General features: G+C 34.7%; 1 protein-coding gene across 3 annotated transcripts in view; it reads right to left on the bottom strand.

The window, feature by feature from the left end:
• ATG4C (autophagy related 4C cysteine peptidase) overlaps nt 1–17490 on the bottom strand; it is an 82001-nt gene that overhangs the window by 41162 nt on the left and 23349 nt on the right. For all 3 annotated transcript variants that reach the window (XM_025361386.1, XM_025361377.1, XM_025361396.1), the window contains exons 4-6: nt 8536–8769; nt 6007–6337; nt 3499–3569 (exon numbers count right to left, since the gene is read on the bottom strand). In XM_025361386.1, coding sequence (XP_025217171.1) covers nt 3499–3569; nt 6007–6337; nt 8536–8769 — 636 coding nt within the window. The remainder of the gene's footprint in view (nt 1–3498; nt 3570–6006; nt 6338–8535; nt 8770–17490) is intronic.

Here is a 17490-nt window from a genome sequence, read left to right as displayed (position 1 = left end):
AAAAAAAAAAAAAGAGAGAGAGAGAAAGAGAAAAGAGCAGTTCTGGTAGGGTGTTGGGTATGACAGTCTAAGTACCACAGTTCAAGAGAAAATAGGAGGATTTGGTAGAAGCAAATACAGACAAAATTTTATTTTATTCAAATTAAAGTAGTTTTATTCAAAACATACTTTACATCCGTACTCCTTGTCAGTTGAATGAAACTCTTCTGATCTTCCCAGAAGAGCTGAATAGGAAATTCTGCCACTTCTGTCCCAGTTCTTTCCTTTAAATTCCAAATTGAGACTGAGCTATCAAATTCTTCTCTTCACCTAACTCCCCTATCTCCCATAGTCAATGAAACCAAAGCTACAAAAATGCCATGGTAGTTCTCCCTCATCAGGATGGAGATTGCATTCTTACCCTTCATCTTCAATCAACACACATTTATTGAGGACCTGCTATTTATTGATGCGTTCTACACTAGAGAAGTATAAAATAAATAAGATCCTGACTTCAAAGAATGTCGAGCCCAATCGTTTGGTATTTTCCTTCCACTTCCAATATAAATGTAAGGGCTATGACATAGTCCAATTCTGTAACAGAGGCTCATTACAGCAGCAAATTTCAACCAAATGATTCTGATAACTTACTTCTACACCTGCTACCTCAACAATCATTATATATAAGAAACAGATAATTATAAGGTGGTATCACAAGTGAATTACAAGTACAATATTTAATAGAAGTATTTCCAAAATGTTACAGACCACAGAGGAAAAGTAAACTAATTCTGCCTAACAAGAGTTGGGAAAGACTGCCAAAGGTGTAACCTTTGTGCGTGTTCCTGAAGAATGAATAAGACTTAACGAGAAGCATTCTAATAATAAAGAGCATTCCAAGCAGAGGCAATAATATGCACAAAGGCATGGGGATAGAGATAATGACACCGTGTCTAAGGAATGGCCTGAGGGTGGAAAATACTTTAGTGTACTGTGTATGGAAGATAGTGTTAGAAGGTGATGCTGGAAATGTAGTTCGGGACAAATTATAAAGGACTTCATTGTGCTTCATATGCCAAGATAACATGAGACTAGAGTTAATGGGCATTCACTGGTTTGTAGATAAAGGGACATGATCAGCTTCTCTTGATCAGATGGACCAAAAAGGGAAGAGAGACAGGGAAATCAAGTTAAAGTCCAAGCAAGAAGTAAGGGTCTGATCTAAATCAACGAGAATGGAGATGAGAGAACAGATTTCAGGACCATTTTCTTAAATGTTGACTGACTAAATATAATATAAGCAATGAAAAAGCGGTCAAGAATAAGTGGGTTCTACTTAGGACTTGAGTACATATGTGGACATGCCACTATTAGTCAAGAGAAAATAGAAAGAAAAAGGGGTGGGACCAAGGGAAACAGTAAGTGTACTTATAAACATGCTGAATTTGAAGCGTTTGTAGAATATGTAAGTGGAGATATTTGAAAGGTGGCAGAAAATATGCGTTATCACATATTGACTCAGGTAGGCTTAGAAATGTAGTTTTTTGAGACAGAGTCTCACTCTGCTGCCCAGGCTGGAGTTCAGTGGCACAGTATCAGTTCACTGCAACTCCGTTTTCAGGGCTCAAGTGATCCTCCCGCCTCAGCCTCCCGAGTAGCTGGGACTACAGGCATGTCACCACCATGCTCGACTAAGTTTCGTATTTTTTGTAGTGACGGAGTTTCACCATGTTGCCCAGGTTGGTCTCAAACGGCTGGGCTCAAGTGAGCCCCCCACCATGGCCTCTCAAAGTGCTGGGATTATAGGCATGAGCCACCATGCTCAGCCCTAAAAATGTACTTTTAAAAGTCCTAGTACACAGCACATAGTCCTAAGTATTTAAAGCCATAAAAATAGATGCAATTACAAAGGAGGAGAACACAGAATAAGAAAAAGAGAAAATAAATGGAAAACAAAACCTTTAAAAACACGAATGAACACAGAGGGGTAATAAATAATTGATAAAATCTGGTTTCACTTAATTCCTAATCTCATAGTCTATCAAATTATACAAATACAAGTTCTCCCTTTAGGAGTCTTAAACATGAGTGATAAAAATTTTAAGAACTACTTCAAATTACACAAGCCATTTCTATAACAAGGAACATTGTAATGTTTGCTTAATTAATTATACGTAGCAAATATCTAGGCTGATTGTGTCAATAAAAGCACAAAAGGCAAATTCATACATTCATTTATGATTACTTATTCAGGTATATCCTTAGGCTTAATTAGAACTATTTAACACAGCAAATGTTTTGCAAGACTTCCTACTTGAAAAACAAACACAGTACCTGCAAAACTCATATACTTATCTGAAAATTTAGACCTTTTCTTTTCATATGGCCATAATTATGGATATTAGTCTTTCTTTACAAGGAAATTAACCTTAACAAAAGGCCAAACAAAAACGCATGAATATTTGGTAACTATTATTACATACTACAAACACTAGTTTGTTATCAGGATAACCTTAAGCATTTTATAGATACCGTTATATTAAAACATGATTGAAGTATATTTAACTTTTCTAAAACATTAACATATTTTATTATTGTAACAGTATTCCTGTAAAAAATATACTTAACAGCATGAGGTGGCTAAGCCATTTTTATTTTATTAAGAATTAAGGTGTCTATTTTATCCACAACAAAGTTTCAAAATTACTACAGGTTGCGCATTCCTAATCCAAAATCACAAACTTTAAGAGCACAGCATTTTTCACAAGTGAAAAATTCTACATGTGACTGCATGTGATGGGTTGCAATCAAAACATGGCCAAACCTTTGTCTCATGCACAAAATTGTTAAAAATAGTGTATGAAATTTCCTTCAGGCTATGTGTATAAGGAGTATACAAAACATAAATGAATTTCATGTTTAGACTTCAGTCCCATCCCCAAGATATCTCATTACGTACATGCAAATATTGAAAGGTCCAAAAAAAATACAAAATCAGAAACACCTGTGGTCTCAAACATTTTGGATAAAAAATAACCTGTATAGAGAGTGATCATCAAAAAGAAGACCCAAAACAATAAAACAAAGCAAAACTGGACAATAGCTGCATCATTATTAAATGATTTACTGAAGTATTAGTGAGAAATATATTCAATTCCTCATAAGATAAACTAAGAATTCTCTTTCCTTGAAACACATCCACCAATGAAATGATACCCAGCATTCATGCAGCCCAAGTATATACCTATGTTAAATTTCCCTGCCTATCTCTTTTAAAGTAATTATTTGAAATGCTGAAATTCTTTGAGAATTTATTTTAATAATGCAACTAAAAATTCATAGTATGTATTCAATCAAAAAATATTTTTATTAAGTGCTTACTACATTTAGGAACAAAAATGTATAAGACATGGTCCCTACCTTCATAATCATTTACGGTATTACTGGGATAAGCTAAATACATATAAAAAGTATGACCAAATAAAACAGATAAAAATTCGAATTATATACATTCCTTACCTGTACAATCTTGTGCAACATAAATAGTTATTCCTTGTAAATCAGGGTGTCTTGCTTCTTCAACTGCTTTTCTGAGAAAATAACAAGCATTATCTTTCAAAATCCTAACATTTCCTATTAGTAACTAAAGATTTAATTTAAGAAGGAAAAAATGCCAGGAGTTTTGTGACTTTCCTATTTAATTCATAGTGTCTGCTGTCAAAAACTATTATCTGAATCGTATCAGACATCAGATTAAAATTTTCAAAGTTGAATATTACATTAAATTACCCAAAGAACATTAAAACATCAATTACAAAATACATTTTTAAAATTATTGGGTATAAAGCTCTACTCCTCTCCCTCCAAAATGAAGGATTTCTCTCAACCACTCACCTTACCAGTGGTATGAATATGCTGCAAGATTTGCTGCAAATTAACTTACATTACTGACTAGGAGTCAATTACTGTGTCTGTCCTCTGGTACGCTTAAGAAACTTTTTGTTCTTTAAACAACAGCATGACTTTTTTCCTTCATTCAAAAACCTATACGACCTAAACAAATGAATTTCCTAATTTCAAGTCTTGAAATTATATAAGTAAAAATGTAAATTAAACAATATTCCTAAGTATAATGTTCTCAATGCTGTACATGATGTGAAAAAACTCACAGTATCTGTAAACAGTGATTATGCAAATTGTGGAAATATAATTTTATTTAACTATATATGTAATTAATTAATTTAAAATGTCCTATTATTCATGTTCCTGATAGGCACATAGAAGAAAGATTGGCAAACTATGCCCATAAACTGAATAAAACCTGTGTCCTGTTTTTATACCATCTGCAAGCTAAGAATGGTTTTGACAGTTTTTTTTTTTTGGTTTTTATTTTTGAGACGGAGGTTTGCTCTTGAAATTATACAAGTAAAAATATAAATTAAACAACATTCCTAAGTAAGTATAATGTTCTCAATGCTGTACATGATGTGAAAACAATCACAATATCTATAAACGGTGATTATGCAAATTGTAGAAATATAATTTTATTTAACGATATATGTAATTATTTAATTTAAAATGTTCTATTATTCATGTTCTTATGTGTTAGTATTGAAAAAAGATTGGCAAACTATGCCAATAAACTGAATAAAACCTGTGTCCTGTTTTTGTACCATCTGCAAGGTAAGAATGGTTTTGACAGGTTTTTTTTGTTTTTTTTTTTTTGAGACGCAGTTTCGCTCTGCCGCCCGAGTGCCCTGGTGCGACCTTGGCTGACCGCAAGCTCCGCCTCACGGGTTCACGCCATTTTCCTAACTCAGCCTCCCGAGTAGCTGGGACTATAGGCACCCGCAATCACGCCGGGCTAATTTTTTGTGCCTCTTTTTGTTTTAGTAAGGACGGGGTTTCACCGTGTTAGCCAGGATGGTCTCAATCTCCTGATCTCGTGATCCGCCCGCCTCGGCCTCCCAAAGTGCTGGGATTACAGGTGTGAACCACCGAGCCCGGCCTGTTTTGACAGTTTTAAAGGACTGGAGGGAGAGGAAAGATGGTCAACAGAAACTTTTATAAGACCTGTGAAGCCTAAAACATTTACTATTGACACTTCACAGAAAAAGTTTGCTGTCCCCCGGAGTAGAGAACATCTTGAAGGGTAGAAACTGCTTTTATGATTATGCTCTTATAAATGTCATACCAAGTTGGAATTGATATATTATTAACAATCAAATTAATAACATTAGGCAAATACTTTTCAACTGTAAGCATCTGGCCTATAAAATATAGGAGCATGTTAATATGCAAAAGTGCTTTGTAATGATTTCATATTTATACATGATTTTAAATGGAGTAAATTTAAATCACATGCTATACTTTTATGAAATATTAATGATTTAGTTTGTAACAAAAATGGGATACACACACAAATAATATTTTTTAAAACTTGGTATCGAAATAAACGGTACATAAAAAGCTGAAGTAAAGTGAAATTTGACTTTCAACTTTTTTCTAACTATCCTGAATGTCACAGATCCTTCACTTTTACCATGATATAATTATAATATTAATAGTGCCATACATTTACAATTCACAAGAATTTGATGTGTGCAAAGAAATGCTGAAAACATCAATTTTAGCTCTTGACATTTCATTACACTACCAGTACATTACAGCCCCCAGGTTACACTATTAAAAAAAAAACTATAATGTTATGCATGTTCCAAGGTTGAAAGAGATGTTAGTGTTTAGAGCATTTCAATAAGGTATTCTAATGAAAACCTGGTTAGAAAGAGACCTGGCATATCTATACCTAAGAGAAAGAGAATAAAAATTTGTCAGTAAATAAATTAAATGTAACTTGAGCCGCAATAGGTCTTCTTTTTTCTCTATTGGCAAATGAAAGCGTCTTTATCAACATTCTCATACAGTTAGACTATTAAAGTTCCGATTATATATACAAATTGCAAAAATCAGTATCTCTTGATCCTGGGGACCTCTATCACAAGAAGAAAGATTTTTAAACAATTTTACCTTAAAATGTGAGCAACCACAGCTGGTCCATACCAATCTCCTGCTTTTTTCCCAGACTTCTTTCCATATTCTATTAGTTGATGTAAGCCAAAAAGAGCCAAGGGGGAATCACCAAACCAAGAGATGATTTTCCTATGATAAATTTCATTTCGCATTTCATGATCATCTGAATATTTCCCAATTGTTTCCTTCAGAGAAATTTTTGGGGTTTTGAGTTCTCTTTCCCCTGAAAGCGATGCTTCAAATGATGCAGTAAATTTTTTGACAGTGTGGGAAGTCCATGACTCAGAGTCTGAATTTTCAATATTCAAAGCATCAGGCCAGGTCCAAGCTATAGTAGTTTCAAAGCAAAGTGTTCAGATCTTTTAAATAGATACTTTAACAATTCTACTAAAATAAATATGTAGCATTTAAGGTCATTTGGGTTACTAAGATAGTAAATTCAAAAACAGGCAAATATATGGAAACAAAAAGTAGATTAATGGTTGCTTATGGAGAGGTATTGGGAGTGGCTGCTAATGAGTACAAGGTTTCTTCAAGGGATGATAAAAACGTTCTAAAATTAGATTTATGGTGATGATTGTGGAACTCTATAACTACGCTAAGAACCACTGAATTCTTCACTTGAAATGAGTGAATTTATGGTACATAGGTTATAGCTCAATAAAACTGCTTAAAAAACAAAGGTACAAGACAACAATATGCCAAAATATCAATGATGTTTATACCTTAATGGATATTCTCTGTACTTTTCTGTAGTTTCCAAAATTTCATATAATCAAGAAAAAAATTACAAAAATACAAGACAAAAGAAAGAAAAAATAGCAACCTTGGGTAAAAATGGACAACCCCAGGTGCTCTTTTTTCTGTTCTTTGACAGTACTGAGATAGAATAAAGACTTTTATATTTCATTATCAGACTGCTTATCAAACATCCAGTCTTGACTACCCAAAGGCACAATAAACATATTTGCTAACATTTATGATACTCATAAGAGATATCTTCAGAAAGTGGATGTTTTGATTATATGTTAAAATAGAAGTCTGACCATGGAAGTATGAAATTTTTTTCAAAATATTTTCTTGTACATTTCTTCAGAATAACTTAATCATTATTAACAGAGTAATAACAATTCTCTAACAGTTAATAAAGGAAATCATAAAAGATCAAAGACCTCGAAAAATCAAATATATCCATTATGTCACTGTTTTGAATAACAAGACAATCCCCAAACATGCATATAATTTTAAGTTGACAAAATAAGTCATAGATTCAGAGATCTAGTGAGGACTGAAAAATATTCCAATCTTTGCCCATAACTGCACAAGACTATAAATAAATCATCCCAGAAAACCATTTTAAAAATTATTTTTCCTTACATTTTCGACACCATTCTTCAATAAACATTCTCTCTAAATAATCTCATCAATAATCTCTACAAAAAAGTTACTAAATATATGCCATGCATTGTAGGGATACTGTCTTAACACTTATAAAAATCTGACAGTATTTAATAATCAAATGATATCCTAAAATTGTAAATTAAAATATTCCTGCAAATGTACACATTATTAAAAATGGACTAACACAAAGGTGGCACATTAGGAAAAAATATATATGTAAGTTAAGTATCAACAACATTTTTTAGGGTCTAAAACTGCATGATGACCTTATTAAGAATATGTCTAGTGCCAGGCACAGTGGCTCACACCTGTAATCCCAACATTTTGGGAAGACAAGGTGGAAGCATCACTTGAGCCTAGGAGTTCAAGGCCAGCCTGGGCAACATAGTGAGACCACATCTCTACAAAAAAGTTTAAAAATTAGCTAAGCATGGTGGCATACACCTGTGGTCCCAGCTACTCAGGAAGCTGAGGCAGGAGAATAGCTTGAGCCCAGGAGTTCGAAGTTGCAATGAGCTACGATTACATCACTGCACTCTAGCCTGAGCAACAGAGTGAGACCCTATTGCTAAAATTTGTTTTTTTAATTTAAAAGAGTATGTCTAATCGATTTAATATAACTGAGTATAATCACACTAATAAAGATAAAAAATACTTTTAAACCATTATCGACATGTAGGGAGAAAATAAAGAAACCAGAGTAAAGTCTCTTAAAATTTCAAAAATATTACGTATCTCCCCAAAGTCACTGTTATTGACCTGCCCAGGACTTAACTAAACTGGAGATAATCCAGAGTTCAACCAAAAGGAAAGAAATAGTAACAACAATAAAATCCAAAGGGTACTAAAAATTGAACTAACTTAACTCATAATGGTGACCAAGAATAACAGGTATATTTAACCTGCATTTTTGAAAAGGGAATCAGGAAAGTTTACATATGTCATATCTGACCCAATTCAAAAAAAAAAAAATGCAACACCCCAAATTAGTTACAACTCCTTAGAAAATCTCAGTCAAGAAATTAACCTCAGGGAATTTCATGCAGTTTGTAAGCTGGAACTCAAATGGAAAAATATCGACAACAAAAAAAAACAAAAAACAAAAAAAACAGAGATTTGATTTACCTCTACCAAGAAAGTGTAGTATCAGTCCTTGAGCCAAGAGCATCTGACCAGTTCTCAATGTGCAGCCCCACCCACAGTCTGTTGTCAAAGCTGAGCCTTCTATTTGAGGGAATTCTTCCCTGTAGGTCAGCCATATTCTAGAAATGAAATCTTTACGAAATTCTTCTACATTTCCTGCAATTACGTGATCCTCTATTGTACATCCCGATCCTGCAGGTAAGGTTTTATCTTCATCTAAAAAATAAACATATGGTCTAAAGAAAACCAGAGAAATGTCTATAATGGTAACAAACATTATCATTACTGTCTTAAGATGTGAAGTATGTCACAATCTTTCTAATCCTTTTTTCTAATTTTAAAAGATAAATCTTATTCTGCCTATGAAAATCAAGTTTGAATGCTGAAATGTTTTACATACTGTAGAGTTAACTAATATAAGGTATTATCAATAATACTCGTTATTAATAATAATATCCTATATTCTATACATAATTAACTCTTTGAAGAGGGGACACAGACAAGGATGATATTAGATTTCTCACCGGAAACAAAAGAAGATAGTGCAGCAACATCTTTAAAGTACGGAAGAAAAAAATCATTAACTCAGAATCCTATACGCAGCAAAAACATCTTTCAAAAACAAAGGCAAAATAAATACTTTTTCAGACATACAAAAGCTGGAAGAAGACATCACCAGCCAACCTGCATTAAAAGAAACCTTAGCCAGGCATGGTGGCTCACACCTATAATCCCTAGCACTTTGGGAGGCTAAAACAGGAAGATTCTGGCTGGCTGCAGTGGCTCACGCCTGTAATCTCAGCACTTTGGGAGGCCAAGCCAGGTGGATCACTTGAGGTCAGGAGTTCAAGACAAGTCTGGACAACATGGTGAAACCCCATCTCTACTAAAAATACAAAAATTAGCTAGGCATGGTGGCAGGCACCTGTAGTCCCAGCTACTCAAGAGGCTGAGGCAAGGGAATCATTTGAACTCGGGAGGCAGAGGCTGCAGTGAGCCAAGATTGTGCCACTGCACTCCCACCTGGGCAACATAGTGAGATCCTCATTTCTACAAAAAATAAAAAATTAGCCAGGTGCGGTGCAGATACTTGGGAGGCTGAAGTGGAAGGATCACTTGAGCCAGGAGGTTGAGGCTGCATTGAGCCATGATTAAACCACTGGTCCAGATGGAAATACAGATTCACACAAAGGAATGAAGAACACCAAACATGATACCCTCTTTGAAGGATATTTGACTATTCAAAACAAAATAATAGCAATTTACTATGGGGTGTGTAACATATAAATAAGTAAAATGTGTGGGGTGTATAATATATAAATAAGTAAAATGTATGACAACAATATCATGAAGACCAAGAGGGAGAAGGTGAAGTATACTGTAAGGTTCTTTACTACATGTTAATTGGTATATCACTTGAAGGCACACTGTGATAAGTCCGAGATGTATACTATAAACTTTAAACCACTAAAATAACAATAAAAAGTTATAGCTAGTAAGACAACAAAAGAGATAAAAGAGAATCATAAAAATACTCAATCCAAAAGCAGGTAGAACAGGAAGAAAAGAGAACAAAGAAAAGATTTAACAAATAGAAAGCAAATAATGGCATGATATATTTAAACCTAGCTTTATTACTAATCATATTAAATGTAAATGGTTTAAACACATTTATTTATTTATTTATTTATTTACTTATTTATTTATTTTTAGTTTTTGAGAAACAGGCTCATTCTGTCACCCAGGCTGGAGTGCAGTGGCACAGTCTTGGCTCACTGCAATCGCCACCTCCACGATTAAAGCTATTCTTATGCCTTAGCCTCCTGAGTCGCTATGATTACACGTAAGTATGCACCACAATGCCAGGCTAATTCTTGTATTTTTAGTTGAGATGAGGTGTCTCCATGTTGGCCAAGCTGTTCTCAAACTCCCGGACTCAAGTAATCCACCTGCCTCGGACTCCCAAAGTGTTGGGATTACAGGCGTGAGCCACCGTGCCTGGCCCTAAATACCTTAATTTAAAAGGCAAAGATTATTAGATTGGATAAAAAAGCATGACTCAGCTAGTATTTCCTATTAGAAACATATTTTAAATGTAAAGACACAAATAAAGTGTAAAGTATGAAAAAAGATACACCATGTAACTTTAAGCAAAAGAAAGCTTAAGTGGCTATATTTTTATTATTATTATACTTTTAGTTCAGGAATACATGTGCAGAACGTGCAGGTTTGTTACATAGGTATACACACGCATGGTGGTTTGCTGCATCCACCGACCCATCACCTCCATTAGGTATTTCTCCTAATGCTATCCCTTCCCTAGTTCCCCACCCGCCGCAAGGCCCCGGTGTGTGATGTTCCCCTCCCAGTCTCCATGTATTCTCATTGTTCAACTCCCACTTATGAGTGAGAACAGGCAGTGTCTGGTTTTCTGTTCCTGCGTTAGTGTGCTGAGAATAATGGTTTCCAGCTTCATCCATGTCCCTGCAAAGGACATGAACTCATCCTTTTTTATGGCTGCATAGTATTCCATGGTGTATATGTGCCACATTTTCTTTATCCAGCCTATCATTGATGGGCATTTGGGTTGGTTCCAAGTCTTTGATACTGTGAATAGTGCCACAATAAACATACATGTGCATGTGTCTTTATAGTAGAATGATTTATAATCCTTTGGGTATATACCTAGTAATAGGATTGCTGGGTCAAATGGTATTTCTGGTTCTAGATCTCTGAGGAATTGCCACACTGTCTTCCACATGGTTGAACTAATTTACACTGCCGCCAACAGTGTAAAAGCATTCCTATTTCTCCACATCCTCTCCAGCATATGTTGTTTCCTGACTTTTTAATGATCATCATTCTAACTGGCATGAGATGGTGTCTCATTGAGGTTTTTATTGCATTTCTTTAATGACCAGTGATAATGGGCTTTTTTTCATATATTTGTTGGCCACATAAATGTCTTCTTTTGAGAAGTGTCTGTTCATATCCTTCGCCCACTTTTTGATGGGATTGTTTTTTTCTTGTAAATGTGTTTAAGTTCCTTGTAGATTCTGGATATTAGTCCTTTGTCAGATGGAGAGATTGCAAAAATTTTCTCCCATTCTGTAGATTGCCTATTCACTCTGATGATAGTTTCTTTTACTGGGCAGAAGCTCTTTAGTTTAATTAGATCCCATCTGTCAATTTTGGCTTTTGTCACCACTGCTTTTGGTGTTTCAGTCATGAAGTGTTTGCCCATGCCTATGTCCTGAATGGTATTGCCTAGGTTTTCTTCTAGGGTTTTTATGGTTTTAGGTCTTATGTTTAAGTCTTTAATCCATCTTGAGTTAATTTTTGTATAAGGTGTAAGGAAGGGGTCCAGTTTCAGTTTTCTGCATATGGCTAGCCAGTTTTCCCAATACTATTTATTAAATAGGGAATCCTTTCCCCATTTCTTGTTTTTGTCAGGTTTGTCAAAGATCAGATGGTTGTAGATGTGTGGCATTATTCCTGAGGCCTCTGTTCTGTTCCACTGGTCTCTGTATCTGTTTTGGTTACTGTAGCCTTGTTGTATAGTTTGAAGTCAGGTAGTGAGATGCCTCCAGCTTTGTTCTTTTTGCTTATGATTGTCTTGGCTATGCAACCTCTTTTTTGGTTCCATATGAACTTTAAGGTAGTTTTTTCCAATTCTGTGAAGAAAGTCAACGGTAGCTTGATGGGGATGGCATTGAATCTATAAATTACTTTGGGCAGTATGGCCATTTTCATGATATTGATTCTTCCTATCCATGAGCATGGAATGTTTTTCCATTTGTTTGTGTCCTCTCTTATTTCCTTGAGCAGTTGTTTGTAGTTCTCCTTGAAGAGGTCCTTCACTTCCCTTGTAAGTTGGATTCCTAGGTATTTTATTCTCTTAGTAGCAATTGTGAATGGGAGTTCACTCATGATTTGGCTCTCTGTTTGTCTATTATTGGTGTATAGGAATGTCTGTGATTTTTGCACATTGATTTTGTATCCTGAGACTGTTGAAGTTGCTTATCAGGATAAGGAGATTTTGGGCTGAGACAATGGAGTTTTCTAAATATACAATCATGTCATCTGCAAACAGAGACAATTTGACTTCCTCTCTTCCTATCTGAATACACTTTATTTCTTTCTCTTGCCTGATTGCCCTGGCCAGAACTTCCAATACTATGTTGAATAGGAGTGGTAAGAGAGGGCATCCTTGTCTTGTGCCGGTTTTCAAAGGGAATGCTTCCAGCTTTCGCCCATTCAGTATGATACTGGCTGTGGGTTTGTCATAAGTAGTTCTTATTATTTTGAGATATGTTCCATCAATACCTAGTTTATTGAGAGTTTTTACCATGAAGCAGTTTTGAATTTTATCAAAGGCCTTTTCTGCATCTATTAAGATAATCATGTGGTTTTTGTCATTGGGTCTGTTTATGTGATGGATCACGTTTATTGATTTGCGTACGTTGAACCAGCCTTGCTGCATCCCAGGGATGAAGCCAACTTGATCGTGGTGCATAAGCTTTTTGATGTGCTGCTGGATTCGGTTTGCCAGTATTTTATTGAGGATTTTCGCATTGATGTCGATCAGGGATACTGGCCTGAAATTTTGTTTTTTTGTTGTGTGTCTGTGAAGTGGTTATATGAATATCAGACAAAATAGACTTCAGACCAAAGAATTCACCAGGAATAAAGAAGGTCATTTCAAAACTACTAAGGAGTCAATTCATTAAGAAACAATAATTCTAAATGTTTATGTACCTAATAACAGAGCTTCAAAATAGTCCTCACTTAATGTTGTCAAAAGGTTCTCAGAAACTGTGGCTTTAAGCAAAATGACGTACAATACAATCAATTTTTTTCTCATCATTGTTATAATGAAATGAAGTTGAACAAAAGGATGTTGAGGACCTGCTGTATATCATTTCACTTAATGTCGCAGTTTCCAAGAACCTATCTGTGACATTAAGTAGGAATTACTGTAAAGGAAGCAAAAACTGATAGAAATTCAGGAAGAAATAGACAAATCCACAATGACAGATGTTAAATCATTTTGGTCCCTGAGATACAACTGGTATACCAGAGATAACCCTAAAGTAATTTTTCCTTAATAGCTCTTAGGCCCATCATGTCCTGGTCACCTAAGAGAAGACCTGAAAAAATACTAGCCAGGTGATGGCATGCGATCTGTGGAAAGATGAGGCTTATTAAAAATAAAATAAATTCTTAATTGTTTTCTTCATAGACAGATCACAGACAAATTGCAACAATTTTTTTTACTTTTGGTATTTGGTCTAGATAATACTAGGAGGGCCATTTGGATTTATGTACTATACACCTTGACATAACAGTACATAGCATGATATAATGAGAAGGAAAAACTGCATAATACAAGGAAATATGTTTGTAGCTCAGAAAGGTAGGAAGATAGGTTTAAAAGTTTGATAAATCAGGACAGATTCAGCATTGTTAAAATAATCTAATTTTTGCAACCATGTTGTAATATTACTAGAAATTAAATAACAGAGACCGAATCAAGTTTAAGAATCTTGTATTAAATTCTCATGAATGAATTCACTGTAGATGACTCAGAGGGTAGCAGTGATATAAAACCACTGTGGCTGAAAGCCGCTACCTTCTAAGTACTTAGACTTGTGAGATATCAGAATGTCAATGCTTTCAAATAGAAAGGGAACTGAAACAAATGAATGAAACTATCCATCAGATAAACACCACAGAAAATGGGAAATGAGTGACACCAGCTAAAGTAATTTCACTAAAATCCTTAGCAAAAGTAACTACTAGAAAATTTCTCTATGATAGAAAAGGAGATATTAAAGAATCAAGAATTTAAGTAGGAATATGATCCAGTTAGAAATACATTTCAAATATTAATTTGAATTCATGCCTTTATAAGAAAAACACTGAAAACATTTATCTGTTCTAGCTTGTCCACTGAAATGGCCTGGGTCAATATCATGCCCACAAAGCACCTTTGCACTCAGATTATGGTCCCTAACACTTTTTCTGCTAAAGAAAAAAAAAAAAAACAGTGAGGACTCAATGGGAAATTGCTAGCTTCCTATCTGATACTGTAAAGTACAAAGTGGGTCTGAACATGTGGTTTGGAAGAAAACAAGTTGTTTCATAAGATTAATATGGATTTGTTGAAAGATACAGAAGCAAATCTCAAAGGACCTTCCACTGGCCAATGTCACGACAATTTGAGGATCAAAAGATTATTGGTTGAGATCAACCAACATGCAGTAAATGTGAAAAGTCATAAGTCTGTAATGACAAAAAGAAAATGTTAGCATTAAAATATCTTAAATGAGGTGAAGAAAATATTATATTTCTGTTGAGGCAACAAAGAAAGTCTTGACAAGGCAGGGCAATAACCTCTACACATGTGTTAGGAACTAAAAATTCACCAAAGTGAATATTTTTCTAGTTATTTAATGTCTCTCATCTGCTGGACTGTAAGTTGCTTGAGAGTAAAGATTGTGTGTTTCATACCTTTAGCAGTAACCCCAGTGCCTGGCACATAGTAAGCTCTCAATAAATACTTGTGGAATGAATGAATAACTTTATTCATCTAATCCTCTTCTTGTGAATACTTGTTTCCAACTTTTTATTAAAGCTACAATAAATTTCTTGTACATGTGTTTTCCACACATATGGAGAACTTCTCTGTAAATACTTAAGGGTCTTAGAAATGCTGGGTCGTAAGTTATACATATTCTCTATTTTTCTAGGTACTCGCAAATTTCTCACAAACCGGTTATACCAATTTACCGTCCCACCAGCAGTGTTTCAGTTCCCATTTCTTCATACCCTTGCTAACACTTGATATCATCAAACCTTTAAATTTTTGTATATTATATCTGATAAGTAAGAATAGTATCTCATTTTCATTTGCATTCCCCTTATTACCAGGATATGCATTTTCTTATATTTGGCCATTGAAGTTTCTAATTAGACAGCACCTCTTCATGATCTTGGCTCATTTTTCTTGGGTTGTTCAAGTTTTTATATTCAATGCATATTCATTTGTGGTTCTTTATTGTTTTCAAGAGTAATCTTTCCTGATACATCTTTGCACATACTATAAAATGTATGTGTAAATATATATTTATATTATTATAAATATATAATTATATATTATCTAAGTGATACATAATTATACTGTATAATTATATTATATAATTATACAGTATGATTACACAGTATTATATATAATTATACAGTATAATTATATAATTATGATTATAGACTATATGTTATATACACTATGTCTATATGTCTATTTATATATACATATGTGTATACATATACATACATACTTATGTGTATATATACACATATGTATATATAAACATATACATATATTTAATGTAATATGTTATACATATATTTATTATATATGTATATTTATACATATTTGTATAAATATCATGTGGATATTTTTAATTTTATCTGGTCAAACTGATTAGTATTCCCCTCTATAGACTGTGTTTTACAGTTTATACAAGTTCTTCTTGGCTGGCATGGTGGCTCAAGCCTGTAATCCTAACTCTTTGGGAGGCCAAGACAGAAGGACCACTTGAGCCAAGGAGTTTGAGACAACCCTGGACAACATAGGGAGACCCTGTCTCTACAAAAAATAAAAATAAAAAATTAACTGGGTGTGATGGCACACACCTGTGGTCCCAGCTACTTGGGAGGCTGAGGTAGGAGGATCATTTGAGCCCAGGGAGGTCAAGGCTGAAGTGAGCCATGATTGTGACACTGACTCCAGCCTGGGCAACAGAGCAAAACACTGTCTCAGACTATAAAAAATAAATTCTTCTCTACTCCAGTATAATAACTATTCGTTCTATAAAACAATGCAATTTAGTTTTAGCACATATCATGGAGCCACAGCAAATAGCACATATCACAGCATCAGTAAATGTAGACTAGCTGCTATTAATATGACTGCTTTTACTTTTGTATTCTTACCACTCTAGTAAAAATGCTCTCTCAAAAGTCATCAGTAATTTCTCATTGCCAGGCCCTACACTGTCTACTCAGGCTATTTCCTGCTCTACCTCTTTTAAGCATTTATACACTTTGTAAAACAGCCTTTTTCTGCAAATGTCTTTCCTTTGGTTTCTACAGTAGTATACTATTGTGAATTTTGTGCTATATATTGCCTTTCCTTTCTCAGTTTCACTGATCCTTCTTCAGTATATCCTTAAAGACAGATATTTTCCACCTCTACTTTCCATCAATATGATCTTATCTATTGGCCTTAAATGCCACCTTGCTGGGGGGGGGGGGTGGAACTTAACAAATCAATATGTCTATCCTTCACTTTCACACAGCCTACCTGAAATAACACATATCTGAATTTAAATTATCTTCCCCCTAAAATTCAGGCTTCCTCTAGTATACCACTTTTGCTTACCAACACTATCATCCAAGATGGAGATATTTAAATCTTTGTTTCCTCTCTGTCTTCGAAGACCCCAAATCCAATCATCTGCCAGATGCTGTTGATGCTACCTTAAAATATCTCAAATCCATCCTCTCTTTTCCAGATCCATTGCCCTATATCAAAGTCATCATGTCCTGCCTGCTGACTTTCAATTCTTTTACATTACCATCAGTTATCTTTTTAAAGCATGAAGTGGAAAAACACTTCCTTTTAGTCTATATTCAACACTTCACCTCTGACACCAAATGTGTGAAGGTTTTTCCCACACCAACCGATATTCCAACTCTGCAGACACCAACCAGGAATCCCATACTTCACTTATGAACTAACTACCTAAAGTTAGCACACACCCCACAGGTTAAGGGCTGTCCCATAAGATCAATCTCCACTTCAGATACCAATCATCAGAAGTAGGTTCCAGATTACCCATACTTCCGTCCAACTTGGCTATAAATCAGCAG

The sequence above is a fragment of the Theropithecus gelada genome, chromosome 1, assembly GCF_003255815.1.
Source record: "Theropithecus gelada isolate Dixy chromosome 1, Tgel_1.0, whole genome shotgun sequence".
Lineage (NCBI taxonomy): Eukaryota > Metazoa > Chordata > Mammalia > Primates > Cercopithecidae > Theropithecus > Theropithecus gelada.
The sequence above is the reverse complement of the archived record's forward strand: the minus strand, read 5'-3'. Positions and strand labels throughout refer to the sequence as shown.